We start from the raw sequence: 15968 nt of genomic DNA on the forward strand, positions 1-15968 counted from the left end.
GTCAAACACCTTTCATGGTTTTCCTAATGACCAGATGTGATCATTGAACCATTACAGACGTTTTAGAGTGCCAAGTTTTCCATCTCTCATATACTGGAATAAAGACTTTTCTTCAAAAAGAAAAACTTCAGTGGATTTGTCTTGATGATATTACTGCTGAGAAAGAGTCTTTGGGATGCTGTCGGATAGCCTTTACTTGCATAAACCAGCTTGGAACATCATGGAAATTCAGCCTCAATAAATCACTGCAGCGCCCAAAATGACTCCAACACTTGAAGGTTCATTAACTTGTGTTAAAGAAAACTTCATGTGCATAGGTTCAACGTTGTGGAATTGGTTCATATTTTGGGGGCTGTATATAAAAAAGTTCAATTACCTTTTTAATTCACTGTGCAAGCATAGGAAAAAGAGTACTGTGGCACTCTATTGTTTTGCATTAACATAGCTTGGCTATAATTAGGCCCGAGCAGGTGCTCAGGTGCTCCTTTGTCTTGTTCTTGTTAAGTATTATATTATGTGCCTTTTTAAAAGGAATCTCTGGTGTACTTGCCTTGCTTCTTTGTCACGCTAATTAAACTGCTGAAGTCAGACTCCTCAAAGCTCAGCCAGGCCTGCGTGTGGAGGAGGATGCGGATTTCAGGTGAACAAGTTGACAAGTCGTAAGAGGATCCCTCTGGTTTTCGTTTGGTGTAGTCGCAACGAAATCATAATATGAAAAACATTCTCTAGATGTACAGTAATTAGCTAATTATTGTGATAGTTTTCTCACATTAACTCAAGCACATTTATATATATAATTATTGTGATAGTTTTCTCACATTAACTCAAGCTCATTTTTACATGTATGCATGCTGCAAAAAGGACAAATTCAAAAGTCGCAATTAATGATTGTGATTTTAGAACATTTCTGCAAATGAATGTGTCATTCTGTCGCATTCTGCTGCTGGAATTTGAGAAACGCATTGGGCGGAAAAAAAATGGATGTGCGAGTTTGGCTAAATTCCTTTTTTATCTCTGGGGAAGCTGGGTAATTAGATAAGGGATTAAAATGTTAATCTAAATTGTTTCATGACTTTCCTCTTTTCCACAGGGCCTTTTCTCTCTCTTTTTTTTTTTTACCTCACGCATCCCTTTCACATCCATTCCAAAAGATTCAAGGATTGCCTTTTCTTTTTTTTTTCTTTTTTTTGAATTTGTGTGTGCTGTAGTCATTTTGAGGTACACTATATGGATTAAACATTATGCATATGGCATGTATAATATGGTCCAATTAGATTATTTTATATTTGTTTTATGAAGTTTGCAGTTTTGTCTTAAAATGTCTAAATATTTTAAACCACCCTGATTTGTGTGGTTTTTGTTACATTAATAATTAAAATTTAAATAGATTTTTTTTAATATAATATATGCTGTGACTCAATGGGAACTAGTTTTGATCCAAATGTCAGTTTTGTAGTCTGCATTGAAAATATTTTGGTGGCCGCCAAAATAAATATGTCTCCCACCAAAATGTAATGTCACCTGCCACCTTTACTAGCCAATCACAAACAACACATATGTCTAAGTTAGCCAGTATAAACAATCTCAATAAGAGATTCATTGAACAGCGTAGACAGCTTCCTTGATTATAATGGGAGTTTTTGCAAGAGTGTAGCTTTGTTTACTTCGCATTGACCTGAAGTAATTATAATGGCAGCAATCTTTGCTTGCTTTCTGCATACTGTATATTTTACCTACACACACTGCGCAAAGTTTATGGATTGACAACCATATTTAAATGTGCGTTTGAATCGATTGACAGTGATAACCATATGGACAGAACAAAACAATGTGATACTGTATGTCAAATGATCTGTGCATTAAGTCTTGGAATGTAAATGCTAAATAATAGACCTGCCACTTTTTCTATGTAATGTGTAGTGTTACTTTGTTGTTCGTTTTATTACTAACTTTTCAAATCAGTCACCAAGTGACTTTTTACATATACATTTACAGATTTTTAAATATAAAATAATTCAAAGCGCTTTGTTAAATGGTCTGTTTGTACTTTTTTATTTCATAAATTGTCGTCAACCTTTATTTATATAGCGCTTTTTTGTTTGCTTTGTTTTTTGTCTGTAGGTGAGATAATGGACTAGCTTAAGATGCTACACTTCCTATATTAAACATTTCCATTCAAGGGATGTTTCGCATGAACTTAAAGACCCAAGCTAAATGAAATGTCATGCTTTATTAGCCCTTTGTATCACACACTTTTAAACAGCTTTTTTTTCAGTAGTCCTTCAGTAGCACAAGGCTGGTCTTTCATTTGTGGTACCTTTAGAGGGCAGCCTGTGATCTTCTCTGTTGGGCAAATGACCCTGTATTGTTTCCCTGTCTTGTTTTTTAAAGTTATTCTAAAGGAAAGTTGGGTTACTAATGACAACCATAATAAAAGGAATCATTTACATTCACAGCATACACTTTTCTTGCAAAGCGCATATTGTTCAAGTGGCAATTACCAGAGTGGTAGCTAACAATCACGATCATTTTCGCAACAAGCCCTTGTTTGAACGTCCATTACCACATATTCAAAGGTGGGGTTTAGACCATTTTTAGGGTTAACGTGAGGCGTTGAATCGATGGAAAATAAGCCCTTATTCCTTTCAAGGAACATTCGAGAGACCCTGGATATTGATTAGACACATCTGGACAAGAAACTAGATAAAACGTATTGGTTCCTGTCTGCGTGTGTAAGGAGAGGAGATAGTCTAGTCTTTTTATAGTTGCTCACTAATCTTTTCTTTAATATGTCTTCTATTTCTTGTGCCTTTTTCTTCCTTTATCATGTATGTATGAGAAACTTTAAGCGAAAATAAAGTTTGTGTTAAACTTAAACTATCACTGTCTTTCAGTGTGTCTGAAACAAGGACTGCAGTGTCAACTATTTTAGGTAATAGAGGTTTGTTTGACTGGATTTGTTTGACACCTTGTGACCTCTTTGCAGGCCTTTTTCGCTGAGGAAAGAGACTGTAAATGAGATAAACGATAAAAAGCAAATGAAATCTGAAATTCTGAGACATCTGTTTCACAGCTCAGGAATTCTCATTAAAGGCTTCACAGGTTTACAGCGGCGCTCATTCCGACAGTTGGTGAACAAATGAACTGTCGTATACATTTAAGGCCGAGATCACTGCTGGCATGACTGTTTTACATGTGTTATTTTAGATTCACAGTTCTTTTGAGAAAAAGGTTAGGGGTAAGTTGACCGATCATTCTTTAGAGGTATTAGATTAGTTTATATGAAGAGTGTGATGTTATTTTTGAAATTTTCACGGAGTGAATTAGTGTAAATGTGGTGTGAATGTGTACTTAAAGTTACAGTTAAAAGGTGTGAAGACTCCTTTTCATTGGACACTTTTTTGGCTTTTTATAGACTATATGAATCACCGTTAAACATTACTTTTGAGGGTATTTTTTTAAATGGGTCATGTAATAAAACAAAACCTACTTTTCCTTGATCTTTAAAAGTGTTTATTGAGCTATGAAAACACACTGTAACTCAATTTTTAACAGTAATTTTTTTTTAAACTGAACCTGATATCAGGCAGGACTGTCCACGTTTACACATCAGTGATGCTTATTGTGTTCGGAAAGAGGACATTTGCACATCCTTTCAAAAGATCTTAGGAGTTGACTTTTTAATGAGATCTCTGATAGTAGTCTGACTGTAAGAGTGTGTGAGTATTTACGAGTAAAGCAGGATTTGCTGAAACACTGACCCTCGAATGCAATGAATGCAGTAGCATCTGCCATGAATGCAAATGTACATTAATTTAGTTATTTTAGGTCTACTTACTATGTATGACAACCTATTTATTGTGTTCTATTTAAAATAGTACAATAGATGCCTTCAATCAATCAATTTACACATACAAGTGATACCACATTATACTGACCTCTTCCATTGTTTACAAATATCAGTTAATAGCTCATTTGTATGTTGAGCAGACCAATTACCACAGTGCTGTTTTGGTAATTGCAGATTGGACCTTTTAACAGATTCAAATGAGCTTAATGAGTGAATTAGTTTTGATGGGTAAATCAAAACCATTCCTCTACAATACATTATGGTTCAGAGAGAGAGAGAGAGAGAGAGAGAGAGAGAGAGAGAGACAGACCCGGCAACTACAGAAAAAAATTAAAAGCAAACCCATTACTAGATTGCGTTTGTTCTCTCTTAATTTGCATATCTTGGCTATTTTAAGTCAGCCCTGCATGCAGCCAGCTGGTCATTTGTGGATGGATTTCTTTTGTATTCACCATATCCCAGAATCCGTTGTGAAAGCTTGCAATGTAATTAATCCATCAAAATGTAATTACCTTTTTTTTCCCCGACACCACTACCACAAACATAAATAATAATATATTAACCATGGGATATAGCTGGAAATTATACACCTATATTACTGTCATTACCCAATCTAATGGAGATTGTTTGTGTTTGTTTATGAAGCTTAAAAGCGCATAAATGAGTGAAATGTAAGATACTATAACACTGGCCCATGTACAAATTCTGTAAAGTGATCTACAATGCTCAGATAATGGCCTGGGCCCTTTACTATTGAGCCTGGCTAAGGTACTGGAAGTCCAGTCAATCTATAAGAATTCACTTTGCATACAGAAGCTCATATATCTGTGGTTTATCATTTGAAGCGTCCAATCAGATTATACAATTCCAAACTGGTGACAGTTTACCCCAGCAATGCTCCCCTTGAGATTTAACTTTTTAATTTGACACAAACACTACCTTGTGCATGATGCAAAAATAGGATATTGTCTGAATGTGTCACATAGGCGAGGTGGATGTCGCCTGCGACGTGAGACGCAGTGTTTTCTTTTTTGGGAGAAGAGAGGCTGTGGATGGAAATATTTCCACTAAACCTGGACTCATGGTAGAGCAAATATTTGTTTTCTGGTGGTAAACAGGCATCAGTCAGGGCCTCGGACAACACCATTTCCTGTCTAGACTGTGCTGCCTATGTTCCAATATCTGTTATCAATCACTAGGACCATTAAACAAAACAGCGTAGTTCTCACTCACCAGAATGCAACATTTTCAGGTGAAATTATATATATATATATACAAGGAAGTACATACATTAATTGCAGATTCACTGATTTGAATTACTATTTCCAAGATTTGGGCTTGATCTAGATAAGTGGGTCAAGAAGTATAATTTGACTAAAATAATTTATAAAATAATGGAGTGTCCCCTTTGTTGGCAGAGGATTTACACTAACTCTGCCCACCACTGTCTGATTGAGCCAGACAAAATTACAAAAGAAATCCTGCTGATAGCATACTTTGTGGTTTGGAGAGTAAGGCGAGTGGCACTAACGCTCTTTCCCATTGCATATCAGCTGGGAGAGGCCTTTATTTGAAATAAAAATTTAAGAGAATATCTGAAATGTATCTGCCGCTATTTTAAGTATAAGTATACATAGCATCTAACAACTATTTACACCTATTACAAAGAAAATACTGTTATATTTGAGCAATAAAGACATTTAGCTTTTTTTGTGACACATTTCTCAAGTTTGGAGATTGTTGCGATCTGTTATGTTGGACAAATTACTTAAAATACTGAATAAAGCCCATGTACTGCATATAGCTTCACTTTAAACCATGGGAGTCACTTTAAACTGGCTTTAGTTAAATTAATTAACTTTATTGCATAATGCCATGCTAATGAGATCATTAGAAACACAGTGCTGCTGAAAGCTTCTTGCTTGAAGAACCTGGAAGTGTAGATGCCTGTTTTGTGGCCCCACTGCTATGATAAATGGAATCGAGAAAATTAATTTCCTTCAAAATGTAGGCCCGTATCAACACTTTGTATCCGCCACCGTCGCCATGGTTATGTTGTTAAGTTACTGGCACATGAAATGACTTAATAATCTGCATAGTAATTTTAATAAAATTAATTTCTGATGACATTGTAAAGAGGTGATGACATCATAAAATGCATTACAGCTGCCGTTCATCATTGTGATTTTAAATTATGCCGGGTGATTGCTCAACGGTTGCTTGAGGGACAAAGAACTGATAAAGGACTTTAATTGGCTTGGAAAGGGCAGGCGACGAAAGAGTGGCCGATGAAGAGAGACCTTACATGACCTTTTCTACCATTGCGTGCAGTGCTATACAACCAGACCATATTTACAGTCCGACGCGGTTTTATTCCAATTTAGCTGATAGAATCTTCATGTTTGGTTCTAGTTATCAGAAGATTTTGCCTGTGAAGTCAAATGCCAGCATGTCACACATCAGATCAGAGAAGGGAAATGCCGTTTATTTGGTTTACTCTGGGTCTTGCAGATGCGCTCTGATCATGGTTCTGATTGGTCTCATTGGTTCTTTGCAGTGTGGTTTTGATTGGTCAGATGCTCAGCATGGCAGTACTTTGAGAGATAACATAAACAACTGTGCTTTTCACGCAGTATATTTAAATTAATTTGTTCAGTTAGATTCATTATTCATGGTCTGAGAACATTATGAATTGCATCTACTGCTGTCGGCATTTGCATGAGAAAATGTAATTTTAGTGTTGTTGTTTTTTTTTTTTGAGCTGACACATTTCTATGGCTGTGACAGAAATATCTTGCTCGTATAAATTTGTTTCTTTGCTGATATAATGTTCAGGGATGAGAAAGTGCATTATCAGATTTCGCACAAGATTGTATCCATTAGATATTATTTGTGTGTAATATCAGATTTCAAATTCAAATGTTAACCATTATGTAGTGTTTACTTCATTTGTGCATTGATCCATGAGGAGGCAGTTAAGCATGGACTGGCAGTTGTTTTTCTGCTGTCTGTGTGTGTGTGTGTGTGTGTGTGTGTATGCGCGTGCATGAATATGAAATAAGTGCAAAGAGAGTGATGAATATATTAAACTCTATAACAACATAAGCGTGGGAAGCTCATCAATCAGCCTAAAAGAATGACTTTAATTTGAAGCTTTGCATGGCTAGAATATGCTCTCATGAATAAAGGATTTAACTTTGTCATTAGCTGGAACGCGTGTTAACAGACGTGAAATCTTCCCACGCAGTTTTGTCCATTAAAGATGTAAAGGTGCCCTCCTCCGAGCCAGCTGTTTAAAAATACAACTTTGTAAGTCGCACATGGGCAGTTGACATGACCTGTAATTTTACTGTCTTGAAAGAAAGACTATCTATTTTTTTCTTTTAATTGAGCTGGACTTTTTCTCATTCCAATTTTTTTTTCTATAAATTAAATGTAAAAACATTTCTGAGGTGTGACGGTTCTCTTCAGTTTTTTTTTTTTTTTTCTCTCAAATGTGACCTTAATGGAACACGCTGACTTTTTGGGACTTTAGCTTGTCACTTATTGGGAGCAGTATGCTAGCTGGAGCCATTTACCTCCAGTCTTTGTGCTAAGCTAGGCTAGCAGTGGGTGCGTCAGACAGAGTTACGGCACGCACGGAGATGTGAAGGGTATGTATGGACTTATGTAACTCTGGGGGATACAGTGAATAAGCTAGTCACAAAAAGTCAGCGTTTTCCTTTAATTTTAATAAAGTTTTACATACTGTATAAATACTGTATACTAAAAATAAAAAAGACAGAAGACAAAAGTCTGTATTATTTTGTGATCAATTATTAGTCTTTGGAGTGGCTTATTTTTGATCAGGCAAATTCTTGAGGATTCTTGAACTTGGAGGATCAGGACCCCAACAGAAGTAAAAACGTTGGGCCAATTCCCACGCTTGCAGTCTTTGCACTTGATCACTTGACATATTTCCCTATATTTGGCCCAACATGCAAGTAAAGGTGTTTTTACAGAGCTTTTACGCATTTTGATTTTCAATACTTTGCATTTTAAAATAAACTTTTAAACGTCTGTTTAGAAGACTCTGTGTAACAAACAACACAATTTAATTGTGTTGCATCTAATTTTACATTTTATTAAATGCACATACTCATCTCTGTGTAAGGAAAATGTGCAAAACTTTACAGTTTACCACCAAATTATATGAAAGCTTTCCTCTAAAATCTCGCAATTTCAGGGCGCATGAGTCCCTGAACATGATGAATGATGGGATACGCTTAGCCTCAAATACCTCTCCGGAGTGTTATAAATAGTGTGGATATAGTGTGCATTAAGGGCACTGAGCTTTGGCATTTTTCAGACCTGGGACACACTTATTTCCTGTCACATGCACACGTTCTCAAGTGGCCAAGATGGCAAGTGTGGGGATTGGTACAGGCTCATTTTCAAGCTTATGGGGAAGGTGGTTTTACCTCCTGCTATTAATTACTTTTGTTTATGTAGAATTACAACCATGTTCATTTATTCAGTTTTGCGTTGTGACACATCCAAATAAAACCGATCCTGTTGCATTAATACACATAAAATAAATTACAGCTTTGCATATGTGGATACAACATTTGGGAATATAACTATTGGAAACTGTCAAAATAAAGTACATTTGCATTATACCACAAGTAATGCAACTTAAATTTAATTTTTATGTTTTTTCTTTTCATTGTCATTGGACCAGGTTTTGGTTCTTTTGGCAGTGTGGGCAGGTGCAAATCTGCTGGAAAATAAAGGAAGCATGAAGTGCTCTGAAAATGTCCTGGTAGACGGCTGTGTTGACTCTGGATTTAATACAGCACAGTGGACCAAAGTCCTATTTTCTGATGAGAGCAAATTTTGCATCTCATTTGGAAACCAAGGTCCCAGAGTCTGGAGGAAGAATGGAGAGGCACACAATCCAAGATGCTTGAAGTCCAGTGTGAAGTTTCCACAGTCTGTGTTGGTTTGGGGAGCCATGTCATCGGCTGGTGTTGGTCCACTGTGCTGTCCACTCAACGCAGCCGTCTACCAGGACATTTTCAGAGCACTTCATGCTTCCTTCAGCAGACAAGCTTTATGGAGATGCTGACTTCATTTTCCAGCAGGATTTGCACCTGCCCAATGCCAAAAGAACCAAAACCTGGTTCAATGACCATGGTATCACTGTGTAATTACTGTGTGATTTCATGAAATGTTCAAATTTTTTGAAATCCTGTTTTCGTGGGTTTTATGAGCTGGAAGCTCAAATTATGTACAAATAAACAACTAAATACTTGAAATCGTTTAAGTTGTGGGCCCTGAATCTATAATATATGGAAGTTTTGAATGGAATTATGAAAATAAATAAACTTTTCCATGAGATTCTAATTTTTTGGTAAGGCTCTGTATAAATAAATAAATATATTATGAGGAAAAAGATGGATTCTTGATGTGGGAATATTTCAGTATTGTGAGGATAAAATATAGCAATACTTTGAAATGTTGGGGGAAAAAAACATCTCTATTTTGTCCAATACAGCCTAAAACCTTTGAGACTAATACGAAAAACGGATGTGAACAGTTTGACACCTAATTTATGATAGTCATGTATCTCACCTCAGTCTTGATTTGGCCAGGTCTGCCTGCTGGTTTTCCAAGCTCGCATGTTGTTGAAAAGGTCACCAAGGAGTAGCTAATGGCCATCATCACAGTGCCAAATTAAGGCTCATCAGATGGACCAGATCCCATGGGCGCCTGGTCTTACATCAGCAGAAAGAAAACCATTTTGACCTGCCGTAATTGCCTTGATTGCACCATCCTCTGCTCGCAACAGAACGGCTTGAATTCCCGATTCATTTGAGCATGTTTTTAATAAATGAATGTCCCTGTAAGATAAATTACTTGTCTGTCGTAGCACAAAATGTAATGTAACAGAGGGGGGCGAAACTGGAAAGTGATGTATGTCCTTCATTGGACACACAACATTTAGTTTTTATTAAGAGTTTAACACGTACACGATACATTAGCGGAGGTTCAATAGCCGTAGCTTTGCTCTTCACTGTATTTCACCCTGATGAATTAGCAAGTCAGCACACCACGTAAAATGACAAAAGGAAATGAGCAGAGCAGCATTATTATGACGTGTTGCACCAGGCCTGGCGAGGCTGGGTAATGTCTTTGTGTGGAGGCTGACGTTTATTACTTGGGCTAATGCTACTTGCGTGACCTGGGTTGTGGTTTTCTGCAGGGGAGATGAGGAAGGTGCTGGAAAGGTCAGTTTTAGTCTTGGTGTTTCACTAGTAGAGATGTGCATTTTGCTCTTAGTGCCCTAGGCCCGTTGTGATAAAAAATGTCATAAACCGCAGTCTTCCAGCTATTGATAATTATTTTGTGAATATCACAGTCCACAAAAATGTGCTTAATTATCTGAATGTGACCTTGTGACCACCTTTCTATGGGGTTTATGGTTGCTTAAAGGGATAGTTCACTCTATCTAAATTATTTCACCATTTACTCACCCTCATGTCATTCCAAACCCCTAAGACTTTCGTTCATCTTCGAATCACAAATGAAAATATTTTTGATGAAATCTGAGAGCTTTCTGTCCCTCCATTGACAGCTACGCAACTGACACTTTGACGCTGCTTTACAAAGTTCATAAAGAGATTGTGAAACTAATCCATATGAATTGAATGGTTTAGTCCAAAAAAATCTGAGGAGACACAATCACTTTATATAATGAACAGATTGGATTTAGGCTTTTATTCACTTATAAACATTCATTAATTCGCACATCAGTTGTGGTAAACGGAAGCTCAAGCATTTTCGCTTGACGTGCGTGAACCAATGAGGTTCATTCTCGTGTTACGCAGCACTTTGAGCTTCCACAAGAGATTTGTTCTTACCAATCTAGCAGTTTCAGTTGAGCTTCTGTTTGTTCGCTGATCAATGTTTGAATGTGAATACAAGCCTAAATTCAATCTGTTCATCATATAAAGCGATCGAGTCTCCTCAGAATTCATATGGGTTAGTATTACGATCTCTTAACGAACATTTTGAAGCGTCAAAGTGGTAGTTGTGTAGCTGTCAATGAAGGGACAGAAATAAAAATATCGTTTCGTAAATATTTTCCGAAGATAAACAAAATATGCTAAAGAATGCTGTAGGTGATTTAAAAAAAAATGGTTTGTGTGTGTGCAGGGTTTATACAAAGCTCCCAAAATTGAGTTTGCTAGGGGGGTTCAGGGGCATGCCCTCAAAACAATGCCATCTCACTCAACACAGTTTTGGCATCCTACAGTCAGTCAAACATTAGCTCTCCGAAAGGCTTAAACAAAACCTGCCTGTGAAATGTAAATCTATAACATTGTGCTGCATTGATGCACCGCTCCATACTAATCCTCACCGCAAGCGTTCAAGCAATCTGTCATTGCTATGGTTATCACCTCAGCCGGACGCAACCTCTGTTTGTGTCGGTAGGTTAAAAAAACACTCTTAACTTGCAGTCTAATATAATTAAATATCATTCGCACCTGATCTAGCCCTTTTCCAAAAATGATGGTGTTTTACTGCTGATATGCTCCTGGGCAAGCATTCCAAGGTTGTTTCTTTTCTTTTCTTTTCTTTTCTTTTCTTTTCTTTTCTTTTCTTTTCTTTTCTTTTCTTTTCTTTTCTTTTCTTTTCTTTTCTTTTCTTTTCTTTTCTTTTCTTTTCTTTTCTTTTCTTTTCTTTTCTTTTCTTTTCTTTTCTTTTCTTTTCTTTTCTTTTCTTTTCTTTTCTTTTCTTTTCTTTTCTTTTCTTTTCTTTTCTTTTCTCCCTTACCTCATGAAATCAAAATTGGAGTTTTGTTGATTTTGTATATTTGCTTTGAATCTAATCTATATGCAAGCAATTTATTTGCACTAAACAAGCATTTCCATGGGGCGTAAAAACCAAAACACTGTAAAGAGAACAATGCCGAGGGAATAACTAATTATTAAAAGTGATCACTTTAAAAATTGAGTTCAGTCCTGAAGGCTATCAGACATGTAGTGTGTATGTTTGTGTATGATGCCACAATGGTGTGGGACCACCAGTATGAAGAGGGAATAAACAGCGAGCCGAGGCTGCTTGATTGCTCTGGATTGTAGGCGGAAAAGGATAAATTAGCAATTCATTCTTAATTACAAAGACCAGAAAAACATTGCAGCTAACAAATGAATCAACAAAATTACTGATAGGATAGCGCTCCGTTTCCACGCCGCGTAAAAGAATCATTCTCCCGCACGTCGCAGGGTCAAGCTCTGATTAATGATGATTTCTCATTGAATATCTCCACACATTTACGAATCCAACCGCCTCTGCGCTGCTTCCATAAATCCACACGGGGGAGAAACATTTCCACCCACAAAGTCAGGCAGATCTTTGATCCGTAAACAGCGGGACGCGCTCCTCACCTGATCTCGTCGCGCTACCGAGGGCCGTCGGAATAAAGAGCCAGTTCGTATCACATTTAATGCTTCCAATTTGCAATGGGGGCCGTCAGTCAGTGAATGGCTGGCACTCACGTCACTGCATTCAGTCTGGGCGTAATAAAGAGTTGAGTTAAAGCTCTGGATACAGGGCCCGCCGAGCATGTTTTGAAGTGCCGTGGTCATTCAGCAAGAGGGATTTATGGCCTGCAGTCCATCAGCTCTGATCTTAAAAGGCTGTGATTAACAGCAGAGAGAGGAGAGACGGGATTCAGCATCGCTGTTGGCAAACCCTGACAAGGCCATACTACTCAGAAGCTTTTTACTCAGCCTCTTAACAAGGGGGCTCGCTCTCTTACACACTATCACATTGTTTTTCTGTGTGGGGTGGAATATAGCATGTCTCTTTCAAGAGAAAATAAGACACATTTAGGGGCTCTTGAACCTCTTTTTTTAAGCCCATAACAACTGAAAATTGAACTTGAAATGGACTATCTAAATCTGATCATTTAAATCTGTTATAAATAGACGGCAATACCTTTTTATTTTCTCAAAACAACGGTAGATAATGACATTTTTTATCTTGTAATGATTGATTGTAAAATATTTCATCATATGTCCTCCATAAAAAAAATTGAAATTTGAAGCATTGAAATTAATGAATTTGTACATGCTGAAAATATCATTGATATTATTTTCTACAGCGTGTTTTTTTCTGTCAAACTGAAGCATTTCATTTTAAATCCTAATTTTTCTGTTTATTTTATCTGCTCAGTATATTTTGATGTTAATTTATTTATTTGTAGTATAATAGACTATGTTCAGGTTTTTTTTTTACCTAAAAAAACTGTCTTGAAATTGACTGATATTTAACTCTTATTTAAATCTATTATACATTTAAATGTATAGTTAATATATATATATATATATATATATATATATATTTTATTTAACACTTTTTAATCTTGTGAGAATTGATTGTATCTATTTAACTAACTATTTAATCATATGTCATTCAAAAAAAGTTACACAAGTATTTGGGGACTCCAGGTGTAAATCATTTATGATTAAATGTAATCTTTTACATGATCAATTTTATTGATACTATTTTCTGCAGTGTGTTTTTGCTCGAGTCAAATTGAGAAGAAGCAATGTTAATGCTTTGAAATGAAATCCTACTTTGTGATTAAAATATAGTTTTAGTTTGAATGGGAACTAATAGGTTTCTTTTTCAAATTCCTGTTATGATTTGAAAATGAACTCACAAATCACTGTGCAAATAGACAATATTGTGCTTGCATTTATGTGTATTTAATTTAGGGCTGTAACGATTCCTCGATTAAAGTCGAGTACTCGATTTTTAAAAATCCTCGATTGCAATTTACCCGTGTCGAGTAACCGGCAAAATACCGGAAGTGGCGCGTTCCACAGACGAGAATCCATGAACTGCATTATTACACCGTTTTCTAAGGCTACGCGGTATATTTACAATCATAATATTGTGAAATCAGTTAAATAAATCAGTTTAACTGGCTTTGATTCAGTTAAAAAAATATATGCGCTGTTTTTTTTTTTTTCTCCCACAGAGAAGCACGACGCTTTAATTATTTACATGCGTGCAGATTGTGTTAAGGTACCTCAGCTCCGTTCACAGTAAATGCTGCTCCACACACACTCAGTCTCTGCATGTGCTGTTTGTTTAGGTTTTTTCCAATAATGTGCATTTGGGAACGCAAAACATCGGACGCGTGTTTCATAGTTGCAATGTCATAATTTATGCGTGGAGAATCTCGGGTTTCTCAAACTCCATCTCTGCGTGCTGTGAGTTTGTGTGGCTTATATCGTTCATCTGCACGCAGTGTGCGCCGTTTCACAAGATTCGAAACGCAGCTCATTTATAAATCTACGTCAAAACAGGAGACCACATAAGTATGTTTCTGAATATATTCAGAAATACATTCGCATATATTCTCATATGCGAATTGTTGTTCATCGCAATTTCAAAATAAAAGTTTAACCCTTGCACTGAGCTTGCATGTTTTGACATGCACATGTTCTTGTTTAAAAAGTTACAGCGACTGTTGCATTTCTATCGTCCAGAAGTGACCAAATATGAAAGATTAAGTTGACATTTGAATTAAATGTAATGTTTATTAGTTATCATATATTTTACATGCTGTATTTTTAGTGTTGTTCAATAAAACCCATATGATTATTTTGATACTTTATTTGAACCAATAATTATTGCTTGTTATTATATATTTGGTTAACACTTTACAATAAGGCTCATTAGTTAATGTATTAACCAACATGAACTAACAATGAACAATAGCTACATTTCCAACTGTAACATTTGTTCATACAAATACAGCTGTTCATTGCTTGTTCATGTTAGTTCACTACATTAATGTTAACAAATACAACCTTTAATTTTAATAATGTATTAGTAAATGCTGAAATTAACATGAACTAAGATTAATAAATGCTGTAGAAGTATTTTTCATTCTTAGTAGGCCTATGTTAACTAAGGTAGTTAACTAATGTTAACTAATGAACCATATTGTAAAGTGTTACCTATTTGTGTTTAAGTCATTTTAAAGGCTGTTGTTCACTTGGATCTATTTTTATTACCACATTTTTTTATCCGATTACTCGATTAATCGATGGAATAATCAGTAGAATACTCGATTACTAAAATAATCGATAGCTACAGCCCTAATTTAATTACACTAAATTTGATATCGACAATGTTGTTTTTTGTTGCATTTATTCCCCATAATTTGATGTTAAATTATTGCAATAAAAATTTCAGATCAAATCTTCTTTGTGATGTAAGTTGCTTACAATATTTATCAAACCTAGCCAGTCAGTGCGACTATTAATATTCATGAGTTAATTCTTCACCGTGTCATGACATCACAGCCCGCCCACATGAGCAGTCCATTCAAAACTACTTTGTCTTGAAATACAAACCCTTGCCACTCAAGAAAAAGCAAGCCCTTTTAAGATCACGTCATTAGCATTATTTCTCAGACCTGCTTTAGCGGAGACGTTTTGTCAGCTGTGGTTGGCAGCATATCTGTATTCTGCTAAATGCGGATGCACAGGATTAGCATTGCGCTCAGGTGCGTGTCAAAAGCAATCTGTCCGCTCACGGGGTTCGGAGTGTGAAATTAAATCAGATACACTCATTATCTCTTTGCACTACTAAAAGGTTTTAGGCATCTGAACAAGCACAACCTGTCTCTAAAGTTTTCTCTGGCTTGCTTTCACAGGTGGAGAGCATGCGGTCACTGTAACGCATCCACTTCCTGCGGCCTTCTCCGACCTGCTGCCACACTTCCTGGTGGAGCCTGATGATGTTTATATCGTGAAGAACAAGCCCGTGACCCTCACCTGCCGCTCGACCCCTGCCACTCAGATCTACTTCAAGTGCAACGGGGAATGGGTTCACCAGGATCAGCACTTGATCGAGCGTGATGTGGACCCTGCCACAGGTAGACCCTCTCAACACTCTTTTTGAGGTCGACAATAAAGCCGGCTGACCCGCAGCATTTATAAAATGACACTGGAGAACAGGAGTGTCTCTAAAAGATGCTTTCTAGATCTGATGCCCTTTCTTCTTTTTGTAGTCTAGTACCAAAATACAAGGGCTTCCTTCAAGGCAATTT

General features: G+C 36.6%; 1 protein-coding gene across 1 annotated transcript in view; it reads left to right on the forward strand.

The window, feature by feature from the left end:
* Positions 1-15968, forward strand: part of unc5a (unc-5 netrin receptor A) — a 183618-nt gene that overhangs the window by 83879 nt on the left and 83771 nt on the right. Inside the window, exon 2 of the mRNA XM_081383127.1 lies at positions 15573-15794. Within this exon, the coding sequence (XP_081239253.1) occupies positions 15573-15794 (222 nt within the window). The remainder of the gene's footprint in view (positions 1-15572; positions 15795-15968) is intronic.

This window comes from Scardinius erythrophthalmus, assembly GCF_964197995.2.
Source record: "Scardinius erythrophthalmus genome assembly, chromosome: 13".
Taxonomy (NCBI): Eukaryota; Metazoa; Chordata; class Actinopteri; order Cypriniformes; family Leuciscidae; genus Scardinius; species Scardinius erythrophthalmus.